The sequence below is a fragment of the Arctopsyche grandis genome, chromosome 1, assembly GCF_051622035.1.
Source record: "Arctopsyche grandis isolate Sample6627 chromosome 1, ASM5162203v2, whole genome shotgun sequence".
NCBI lineage: Eukaryota > Metazoa > Arthropoda > Insecta > Trichoptera > Hydropsychidae > Arctopsyche > Arctopsyche grandis.
Window position 1 is genome coordinate 8,739,951 of NC_135355.1, and position 13,241 is coordinate 8,753,191.

Sequence of the window (13,241 nt, forward strand, 5' to 3'; positions counted from 1 at the left end):
ATACTTATTTATCATACATTTTCTTTTTTATTTTCTTTATTTATTTACTTTTTTTGTAAAAATTTATATTTTTTAATTTTTGTTTAATTTTCCCAATGTGTTTTATGTACAAATGTACGTATAATATATCTATATAATTGGCTTCGTGAATCGATATTTATTAATGAAACGCGATTTCATTTTCTTCGAACAACATAAATATAGTTACATAATTACGACATAAAAAAGCCTCAATTGTAAAATGAATATATTATTTCCTGTGTTTCCGGAAAACAAGTCGACACAGAAGGTTGGATTCCTGGTCAGAGGCTTGTCAGAACACTTTCCTTCAAGGAATCCATAGAATTTTTAGACGGTATAGACCATAAAATTTTATCTTTTATTTGTCCCTAGCGGTATCATAAACCTGAACGTGTAAAATTATCATTCATATACAAATGTATAATCCTTTTCCATTGAGTATCGTTTGAGTGATTTTTCTTTCGTGTATTATTTATTCTGTTATACCTACATACTACATACAGAGAAATGTTATATTAATAGAAGTGGCTTTAGGCGTCATATCGTTGTTATCAAGTGACCATTGTCCACAGACAATCCTAAATAATATTAGCATCAGCCGTATTTGATGCTTGGTGGTCGACTTATGTCCAATAAAAACTGTTTCTCTGTTTGTTTGTATTACTCGCAAAATGGGCAAGCATCGGTAAAAATTGCTCAGTGCACTAAAAAACACCCAATAAACAACATGGGATACATTTTTATAAGTAAATTTAACCGATTGTATTCCGTACGTTGTAGCGTATTTATAAAGACGTACCGCGCAATATTAACAACAATTATTTATTGGTAAGGGCCCTTCTATTATTATTACATTTCTCTGCATACATACGTATGTATGTATGTATAGATGTTTTACAACAACCAAATGGTATTGGACCGATCATCTCAACCAAACATTTTCCTAGAAAGTAATTGTACTAAAATTTTATGGCGAAACTGTCAAAAGTATAAATTTCATTTGAATAACACTATCACACTTAGCACTCATGTCGCACATCGTCGTACTACCAAATCACTCCTACTAACAAATTTTCTTAACCCCATCGTTGCGTCCTCCCACAACTCTGACATGAAGAGAGTCCAGAGGTTGACGCCACGTATCAGGTGTTGAAGCACGCCAACGAAATGTCGCGACCCGGAGCCGTTCTGGAAAACCGATCCGGAATCGCCGGTCCATCGAACCGAGCCCCCACTAGTCTCTCAGTCCATCAACCACAAATTGCCTCTTGTTCAGGTGTGTGTGTGTGTGTTTGTGTGCGTGTATACCATTAAATTTGCATATCAAGTAGGTATCGATTTGAATTGGTTTAAAAATAAGAAAAATTATTCGTTTAATTTTGATGTAGTGCATCTGTTGTCGTAGTAGATTATTTGATCAACTCTTAATTTTATTTATTCATACTTTTATTTTATTTAAAATTGCACATTTCAGTATGTAGACTTCGTTCTTTCACATTTTATCAAGTATATTGGAGAGTATGTATGTATATAAGTAAAAATACATACATACACGTACACATATAATATATTACCCATACCAATTTCACTTTGAATTGAAAATTGATGCAAATGTTTTATTATTCATTTTAATAGTAGATTAGTTATTCACTATATCGTTATAATTGTATTCACACAATGCTCATTCTATATATTTTGTTATTCACTTTTATGCATTATATTATGTTAAAATTGTTCAGTCACATGTCACAGGCACAACATTTCAACGGAAACTTTCTTTGGGGATAAATTCGAGATTTTGGTATAAAAACTTTTTTCACAAAATATTCTTACGATCCTAATATTTTTTTTTTTTTGTTGATATTTCGTTTGTTTCTCTTAAGTTTTTTCATATATTCGTTCATAATCTGCAATAATTTACATCGATAACATCAGTCGAAAGCTTTCATACCATGCCCAAACGACTATAATTACAGATTTAGAGCATCCAAATAATTGGGGACAAAAGTAGGATTTTTTGTACACAAAAATTGAGAAACTGACTGACCAAAACTTGAAAATAAATAAGAATATCACTAAAGATTTTTAATAATTTGAAAAATTAGTATCAATACGACTTCAACCTTGTAACATCAGCAAAATCAAATTTCTTCCACGAAGTTACGTTCGTCAGATCACCCTTTTAAACGAAAACAAAAAATAGTGTGGCCAAAACACTATCCCAATAAACATGTTTTAATAGAAAATACTCAAATAAAATAAATAATATTTTTTCCCACTGTTAATAATATAAAATACTATTAATAGTGGGAAAAAATCCCAAGTGAAAATACGTATTTTTGACTTTTGATTTGAACTGGACGACCACTGTTGAAAGATAAAATACCCGACTGTGCTCTACTAAAAATCTGTATTAGTAGAGCACTGAAAATTAACAGATTTTGAGACATCGACCGAACAACACCAAGATGTAGAAAAATTGCGCGATTTAAATAGCACATATATCTCCGAATCTCGAGCCAATCAACATATTTTATTACCAGATTCGTGTTTACTGGGCATAGATCTATAAGAAAAGTCATATCTCGTCTCTGAGCCATTTTTCGTGTCGAACAGTGTTATTAGTAGACTGCGGATAGACACCGTGCTTTTTCCAGGAATCGGGGCGGTTTGTCTCTATTTACAAAGCTAGAGTACAAAAAAAAGGTTGGACGAACCTTATACAACAATTGAACAATAGCATTTACAACAATTGAACAATAAACGGCGCGCTGTGGATCCAGCCAATAGCCTATTAGTAGTGCTTCCAATCCCGGAAGATTACTTCAGCACCGGTTGAGGTGCTAGGAATTTCCAATCCCGGGACACCGGTGCTAGCACCGGGAAATCAAATATATAACAAAAAAAGTAAAAAAAAAATTTAATTTGCATATTTTCATATTTCAAAACCGTTCAATTGCATTTTGCAAACTCTCCCGATGTTTCACGCAAAAAATACTCCAAATATTGGCGTTCTTGTTTTGAGAGTTTGGATACATTCTTTAAATTTTCGGTTCGCATCCATAAATTTCTAAGATTAAATAAAATACATCCTTTAATGTAATCAAATAAAGTTAAAACATCACTTTGATTCATTGATTCGTATTTTACAAATAGTTTGTAACGTATAGTAATTATTCATCGAATCAAAAGAGTGTGGATAAGAACCCACATATTGTCAGACGAAAAAATAAAAGGAGCTGAAAAGAGATTAGTATAAAAGAGAACACCTATAATGGGAGGTACCATTTCCAGTCAACTTGAAAATTTGAAAAAAAAATTTTACTAAAACAGTCCGACGTGGCCTGGGCCATAGAACACTTTTTACTTTAACAATCTCGTAGTCACCTCTCACTCATAGGTTTAACCTAAAATACATTTAATTAATATGTACAATACACTCGATCAATAAGTAACTTTTAATAGGTCTTTGACAATTTTTCTCTATTATGCTGTACATTAACATTAAATTAAGATACTACTATAAATAGTACTGTAAAAAAAATTCTAAAATAGAAAATTATCAATAGAACAATTACTATTATAATAAACCCAAAATGAATTCTGAATATAATTTATTAGGAATAAAAAACATTTCAAATCAAAATAAGTCTCTTTGTTTAATTTAAATATACAATTGTAAGTTTCTGTAACACGGTGGCTGTAGACATGCGATTTAAATTATAATTCGAAGTATCCCATTAATTATATATTAGAGTACTGTAATGATATTACTTTGGAAAAAATATGATTTATTAAATATATTTCGAATTGACATACGACGGGCTGAAAACCAGACTGGTACAAGTGAATATATTGATAAGTTATAAGTAAGTACATATGACGGGCTGAAAACCAGATGGTCTGAAAACCAGATGATTTTTTAAAAAATCTGGTTTAAGTGCTAAAATAATAAATAGCATATGTATATGAAATGCTATTATTTTAGCAATTAAACCAGCTTTTTTAAAAAATCATCTGGTTTTCAGACCATCTGGTTTTCAGCCCGTCATATGTACTTACTTATAACTTATCAATATATTCAAATACTACTTTTAAATATAATTCATTTGCATTAAATAAATACTTTAAATTTGGTGCATTTCACAGGAGTTGTTAAAGTGTAAAGAATTAATGATAAAAAGTAATGGCCACTAGAAATGATGTACTATCAATTATAATTGAAATTTAATGGAAGAGAATTATGATATATATGGCCTAATTTTATGCTGGTCAATGGAAGATCAAGATATTAAGAAGTGAACAAAGCAAATTCTATCTGTGACGGTGGAAAAAGTTGCAAAAATTGTTAAAATTTTTAATGTTAATTTATATCATTTAAAATTATCTACTGTGTATGAACACACAGTCAGTTCCATTGTATTTTTGTGTTATTATCAACTACATATTTTACAGTAAAATTTATTGGGCCGCAAAGTTAAAGAAAATGTTAAGTATGTAAATCTTTTGCCACTTCAATCGCTCTTTTTGAAGTAATCCCATCCTCTTAATATTATACATATTAGAGTATTGTAATGAAATTTAAATATAAATTTGGAAAAAATATGATTTATTAAATATATATATATATATATATATGTATATATATATATATATATATATATATATATATATATATATATATATGTGTGTGTGTGTGTATGTATGTACATACATACATACATACATATATGTATGTACTACTTCAAAGGAATTGTTAAGTCTGTCGTTTTATCGTTTCATTTCTTAATTACCCAGCTTAATTGTGATAACTGCGCAGTTATCAATCATCCATAGCTTCAGGCTCTAATACCCCAAATTAATATTCTACTTTTCCTGAAATAAGCACATCATTAAAGTAGCTTAGCAACAACAAAACGCCCTACGAAAACATGGCGACTAGACTGATTTAAAATTCAATATTATAGGTATTTTGGTTTATTATATTTATGTTATTATATGTTACTTGAAAGACTTACGTACTATGAAGATTTTATATAATGAATAAATGTGAAATTAATTTAATTTAATAGAATTTTGTGGCAATTAAAATAACGTAGACATACAATTTATATACACTCGTATTATTAAGTTATAATACAAAAGCAATTTATTACTGTCCAAATAATACATATACATAAAAAAATGGATAAATAAATACATTCTAATTGGAAAAATCCCTTTCGCTTACACTAATACATAGTTTGTAAATGATGGGTCGTGAACCAAAATTGGGTGGATTGACATATTTAATGGGTCGCAAAATATTCTCAAGATAAAAATTCCAGTTAGGGTTTATCGCTAAAACCAAATTTCGAAACAGACCGCATCCTAAAATAGAAACAGGTGCAGCCCGTCTGATGTAGCACCGATATTTAATTTCTCAAAACTTATCCAACGCCACGACTCGAATAATAATATCTAATGTTATTACTAATATTTTAGTTCGTATTATCAAAATACAATTAATTTTTGTTTGTACGTGCTATTTTACTCATATTGTTTGGGTCGCGAAACCAAAACTATTTCCCCTAGCTAGGTCACGGCTCAAATTCCCTTGCCTACACTATGTATGTACATAAGTATGTATGTATGCACGGGTGATCGTAAAAAAGTCGACAGTGAAAAAGTCAAAAATGTTCGTTTACCACGCATACATATGAAAAACGGTTAGTATATACATATATATGTATATATCAGTGGCGTGCGGTAAAACTCTCTCTCTCCCCCCGTCGTACATCCTCACTTAATTTTCGCGCGCACATGAAACAAGGACAAAGTATGTATGTACATACATATGTATGTATTGCACAAACAAAATATGTATGTATGTATGACAAAAAGAGAGATAATTTCACCGCATGCCACTGATATATGTATATTATATATATGTACATAGTGCCGTTTACCATGTACCCTTTTTTTTTGATCTTTCGTTTTTCGACCTTTTACATATTTACATACATATGTAGGCAAAAATAAAATTAGTACGAGGTTTCTGTGGATTTAAAAATAAAATACGAATTTATTACACTTCGGTGGCCTTGAAACATGACATTACGTTTTTTTGAATTTGGATTATTCCGACTTCATCTTTTTTTTCTATTTTTTTAGTGAATGAAAATCTTCATTTTGTAACGAACGTTTTTACGCGCGCTTATCTGATCTCGCTGTGGGAGGTCCATAGGGCGTTTACTCCGTTCTTCCAAGGGTAGGGTTATATGGAAACGTGGACTAACCTTGGGATAGTGTTATATATATAGTCGAGGAGGTTCCTGACTGCAAATCGTCTTCGTTGATAACAGCTTCCTCGTGGTCGGGAAGCTGGCTCTGCGGTCCTCTTCTCGTTGAAGCACCGCTGGTCGGGTCACAGCAGCGGGAGGGGGAGGCAGGAGACAAACTCCGTAATGCCTCGTGTGGACACAAGATGGTGATCTCTGGGCGTCTCTGAAGACGCTCGGCGGAGATGCTGGATAGGGAGGTCCTTCCCGGTTGACGGCTGGTGGTAGAGAGAATCGCTCTCGATACTGCTCGAGAGGAGTATGGTGTTGGCGCGGTAAAGTCACTGGTGTCACCTTAAATATTCCTACCGCTACCAACTGAAGGGACACTCGGGAGAACGTCGCGTTACAATTTTTTTTATATCTCTTCAACAAGCTTCAAAAAGTCAAAGTGTGGAAAATAAAAATACGTTTACTAAAATTTTTAAATTCGCGAGAAACATTGTTTTATATTTTGACAATTAATCACAATACATAGCTATCTACTTAGTAGTCAGTTTAAGAGTAAAGAGACGAACAGACATACAGACGGACCGAAGGCTTGGTATTGAAAGCTTTGTACAGATGTGTAGTGTGTGGCGTATGGAACAGGTGGAGGTATTCGCGACATGCGTATCCGTAGGCGCCTTTTTGCTGGGGTCAAGAGCATCTCCATGTTCGGCTCACGGTCCAGGAACAACTCTCCACAACACAGGTCCATCTCGCTGCCAGAAAGTACGGAATCGTCTGAAAGTTTCATGTATTTAAATGTGAATCCCGCGAGAGAACGTTGCGCCACAGGTGTGGGCGCCCTCTTTAATGTGCCTTGTGTGTTGTGCCACTAGACAGAACCGACATCCTCCACAAACCCTCACAACTCCTTAAAAAAAAACCCCCTAGTGGCGATGTATTATACGCGGTGTTGTCAAAAAGTTCTGAGCCCCTGTACGGTATCTTGAAGGTGGTCATTCACCTCTAAATGTGTCTGCAAGCAAATCGACGGACAAGTCTCTAGAAATTCGTCCGTCGTAGCAAACTCTGACACCAAAAACTTGTTTGGCGAATCGTTATAGACTTGTCTGTCGATTCATCTGCAAACAAACGCATACGTGAATTGCTATCTTAAAAGTATAAAAGGGCTTGTTCCAATCAAATCGACGGCTCGCTCGAATCAGTAAATACATGTGATGAAATTTTATATCACATCCATAATGATACATGTATCGAATGACTAACATAACAGTCGCCAATCTTTTTGATTTCACGGCGCAATAATATATATTTATAGTGAAAAAAACGCCAAATATAGAGCACGATTTACACAGTAGTGACAATGTTATTGTATGTAAATACATTTTCGTATGCGTTGTACTGCCTTTAGTTAAAGGTTGAAGAAAAAGTTTATTGCTTTGATGGAAATAAAATCGCTCGTACAATAATACAAAAGTGCCTTAATAAGAATGTGTCTTTACTATATGTATAGTAGATATTGGATGCTCAGTATTGATAATCCAATATCTTATTATAATATAGTTGAACTATCCTTTTATAGAAAATATTTTTATAGTAAGCATCGCAGCAGAAAATCATAACAATTCTTCACATGTATGTATATGTACATACCTACATACGTACATATACATATATATATATATATATATATATATATATATATATATATATATATATATATATATATATATATATATATATATATATATATATATATATATATATATATATATATATATACATATACATATTTACATATTGATAATCAACACTAAACTTAAAAATCTCTTGTTCACTCAGTAATATTCCGAGCTTTCCAATGCATTTACATTTACCGTCATGATTGCACCTTGCTTAACCCTCTTCTTAGTAAAACAATTCCTTTTTATCATTGTTGTTTTAATCCCTCTCGTCCTACATCGGTGTAAATTATATATGTAAGCTTGTGTTTTCATGTTCATTTATATGTCTACTTATATGTTTTAGTGTATTATTATTTTGTTTCCGTTTATTATTCAGTGTCGTTTCAATATTGCGTTTGTGGTCATGTTATTTTACAGAAATCGCCAGCACAGGAACTAGACCATTCGGTCAACCCCTTTGTTTCGTGCAAGACGTCGAAGAACCCCCATCCCCCGTTAAAACGAAAAAGAAATTCCCGAAAACTGTGAACAAAAAACCATAGCAGTCGATCCGTCAATTAAAATTATTATTATTAATAATAATGTATTACATTAATTCCTAGTTATTGTTAATGACTCGATACTTTCCCGTTTTCTCTATTTTTTTTAAACTTCTTAAACTTTTCCCATACTATATTACAACTGCACAGTCAATTATTATTAGTTTGTAATTAAATAATTAGAAATTTGCTCAAACGCATAACGCGCAATTGTATATTTTTTTATATTGTATGGATAAAAAAAAATGTATGGATAAATACCTAAATATACGATAAACCATGTTTTTGTCATCTGTGATAATTGTTGCCTTAAAGTTATTTAAAAAAAATCAAATAAAAATTATTTATTTTCAAAAACGAATATTTTCTTTAAACAAAATGATAATTACAACATTGAGAAGTCACAGTAAGTATATAAATATGGATTGCGCTTTATACTTTTTTCGGATTTATTGTGTGCATTTATAGTGTGCATCTTGCTTTTTTATTACATAATTAGGTGAATGCATATGTACATATGTATATGTATGTATATTACGGTCAAAGTGACGAATTCAGTTATTATTCGTAATAACCGAGAATATTGGTCAATTTGATAACTACATTTATTATTTTAACCGGGGGCTTAGTTAATTTGATCAAATATATGCTTAATCTTAAATACTTCTTATTCAGTCGGTCCTCACGTTCTTATGAACGCGATGAAAGTTTTCAACTAAAACTCAACGCGATTCGGCTTTTAAGGACCAAGGAACATCTGTGAACCTCTTGACTCGATGGTTCAACATGTTGGTATGTAATTTCCCTCGATTTGGGAAATTTATTTGGGTACAAAGGATGCACATTCTTTGTCTTCGTCACTATTTCCATCTTTCACTTCCGATAGACACTAATTTTATATTTTGCAGTTTATCTTTGGCCTGGTTAAAATTATACATGTATATTTGTTTGGATCTCATTTACCATCGAATGACGGTAATATTATATTACTAACTAACTAATTAATATGAATTATTTTAACAATGATATATACTGGTATGTATATATCGACCATAACATATAATATATACATATGTACAATATATAATATTATATTATTCATATTACATTATGCCTAAATTAAGCAGTAAATCTAACTGTTTCACTTAAGGAATTGTTGTGAAACGCTGATTTACAAAATTTTGCATGTGTTTTGATTGTCTTTGAATTAATTTTAAATCTGCATTTTGATTCGTGTTATGTAGTACTTACATATATGTACTTGGGCATTTTGTGTATCTACATATATTTTGCATACAAATTAAACCCTCTTTTAATAAAAAATATACTTGGCATCAATTTTTATATTATAATGATACTAATTGCACTGTTCGACACGAAAAATGGTTCTGAGACGAGATATAACTTTTCTTATTGATCTATTCCCAGTGAACACGAATCTGGTAATAAAAAGTGTTGATTGGCTCGAGATTCGGAGATATATGTATTTTTTAAATCGCGCAATTTTTCTATATCTTGGTGTTGTTCGGTAGATTTCTCAAAATCTGTTAATTTTCTGTGCTCTACTAATACAGATTTTTTGCTCGTAAATTTACAGATTTAAAATTCAGCACACATCCAATGAACCCTTTTAGCCGAAAACAAGAAATAGTGTGGCCAGAATACTATCCTTATAAACATGTTTCAATAGAAAATACTCAATATAATATAGTATTAACAGTGGGAAAAAATCCCAAGTGAAAATACGTAATTTTGACTTTTGATTTGAACTGGACGACTACTTAGAGAGATTTGAAAACTGAAAAGTAGTACAAATAAAAGATAAAATACCCGACTATAGATTCCAATATTCATTTTGAACAGGAAATTAACAGATTTTGAGAAATCGACCGAACAACACCAATTTAGAAAAATCGCGCGATTTAAAAAACACATACTATATCTCCGAATCTCGAGCCAATCAACACTTTTTATTATCAGATTCGTGTTCACTGGGCGTAGATATATAAGAAAAGTTATATCTCGTCTTTGAACCAAAAAAAAAGTCGTCATTTGTCGAACAGTGTTATTAATTATAGACAAATTTTTTATCTTTAGTTTTTAACTTCAAACATATAGGTATACATACATAGATATGTTTATACATATATTATATCTATTTATCTATTTATCTATATATATATATATATATATATATATATATATATATATATATATATATATATATATATATATATATATATATATATATATATATATATATATATATATATATATATATATGTATATATGTATATACATATACATACATATAACAATTGCTTAAACAGTCTCGATTTTAAATGCCTTAAGTTAGGCTTCTTGTCTAGTATACACAGGCCCGGACTGAGGGTATATGGCGTCCCTTGGCTTTTTTTTTCAGCGCACCCCCCCCCCTCCTTTTTTAAATTTTTTAAACGACTAATAAAATATATTAAGAAAAAAAGGTAAAATTAAATTTAAAAACTATGTATGTATGTATCTTTCACCCCATTAACATTTGTACCGACGACAGTTTATTGTTGGACAAGTTTTATTCGTGAGTCGTTGATACATACATATGAGTCAACTTCCCGCCTTTCTTGTAAATTATAATATTAGCAGTCAGTATTATTACTCCGAGTAGAAAAATGAAGTTTAATATAAAATGTTTTACAATTTTATATCAAAAAAAAAAAAAAAATGCGGACGCCTTGCAATGCCCTTTGACTGTCGTGCTCCTAGGCACGTGCCTAGTCTGCTGCCCCTTTGAGCCGGCCCTGAGTGTACATATACATACATATTTTATATTTTTTTATGAAATTAAACTATTTTTCAATTATCACTTGAGCACGTTCAGCCTTTTCGAAGCGATCATTTCGATACATTCTTGTTACATTCTTTGTGTTACATTCTTTGTTCAGGTAGCACAATGAAGAGCTCCACCAGTGCTCTAATAATGCGACAATCCGAGAGCGCCAGTCCAATAGCCGGTATTCACAACATTTTTCCATAATCCAAATCACATTTCCTTTTTAGCTATCGATCATCTCGATTGAGGACCTTTTCACTATATTTAAATATAAACAAATATGTATGTAACTTTTACTGTAGTATGTGTGTAAATACTATATATGTACATACATATATACTAGGTTCAGACAGACATAAAATATGAAATCAATAATAATACGCGCTAAAATATCGAAAAATTGCCGATTTCATATAATGATTTAGTGTTCAATATATAGGCATCATACTACATAATACTATAGAAATATATATATATATATATATATATATATATATATATATATATATATATATATATATATATATATTATTTTCACATTCATATATACATATGTATATGTGGCCTATGACCTTCGTCTCTAATCATACAAAGAGAAATTATACGCTCAAGTACACGAGTATAATACATATAATACATATGTGCATATGTATCATATGTATTATATTTTACGATAAAAGGTTTTTTTAATAAAATATCTTTCTTGATTGAAATCAACATTTGTATTTTTAAATGGAATCGGCAATTCATTTTAAATTTCAAGGACTCAATCTTTCCAAGCCTGTGATTTTTAGATAGTACACAATGCACAATATCCTGTTATTATCCCATTAAAATAAAATACATTTTGTTTGAATGGTACTTTTTTTTCTGAAAACAGATGAGCACCAAATCATGCAAATCACGAAAATTTCTTAATTGTTCTATTATAATATTTTCAAAACAATATTTAATATTGTAACATTACAAGATTTATTCACACGCCTCTCCATTAACCCATTAATATATCCACACGTTTGAATTTTGGCATTTTTATTTTAATATTCCAGAGAATTTTGTGTTGATTTTTTTTCGCACTTTTATAATTTGTTTTCATGCGAGCACTTCAATAATGTGTGAATTTTATTCATACAAGTACATATGTATATTGCATGAAATTTGTTTTTAAGACATCCAATACATGACATTTTTTAATTGGTTGCTGTAAAAGAAGATCAAGTATTTAGAGCTTTTTTTTAATAGCTTGATCAACCTTTGCAAGCAACGGTTTTTTATTAAATCATTTTATGTATGTACACATAGTACATATGTACATTTCAAAATTTCGCCGAATGCAAAATCGATTTCTTTATTGTCACCTAATCTTTAGAAACAAATCGAAATGAAAAATGAAAATTTTGACTTTCCACAATAGACCTATTGGAAATACATACATACATATGTAATATATGAAGCGACAAATCTAAATAATGATTTTTTTTAATATATCTTAAAAGAATCCGATAAACGACAAAATTATATAGAAAAATACCTATATTATTATTTGAACGAATGATAATTGAATGGAATGACTTCCCAAGTTGAGAATTGTGGATTTGTAGAGCAGATAAATTTTTTTTTTATATACATATATGTATGTACTGTATGTACAAACCATACATATGAATTGGGTTCGGAGGAGCTCGGAGCCCTCGTAAACGTTTTTATTTTTTTCTCATTTTTATCCGCCCTAGCAATGATGGACAATTTATCAGTGTATAATTTTATCGTCTATCTATTTTTATCGATGTTTTTAAAATTGATGATTATTTTTATGTGACATTAGTGTGACACGACATTTCCATCAAGTCTATCATGGGAAAGTTAATATTTTTATTTTTCCATGTAAATAGAATGT

The 13,241-nt window shown here is 30.7% G+C and overlaps 1 protein-coding gene across 2 annotated transcripts in view; it reads left to right on the forward strand.

Annotated features, from left to right (window-relative positions):
• LOC143915436 (uncharacterized) overlaps window positions 1-8,866 on the forward strand; it is a 184,607-nt gene extending 175,741 nt beyond the window's left edge. The window contains exons 16-17 of one of the 2 annotated variants that reach the window (XM_077436094.1): window positions 278-355; window positions 8,393-8,716. In XM_077436094.1, coding sequence (XP_077292220.1) covers window positions 278-355; window positions 8,393-8,517 — 203 coding nt within the window. In that variant the 3' untranslated portion in view covers window positions 8,518-8,716. Of the gene's footprint in view, window positions 1-277; window positions 356-8,392 lie in introns of both variants that reach the window. The other variant, XM_077436101.1, reaches the window with a different exon arrangement.
• Window positions 8,867-13,241: the final 4,375 nt, after the last annotated feature.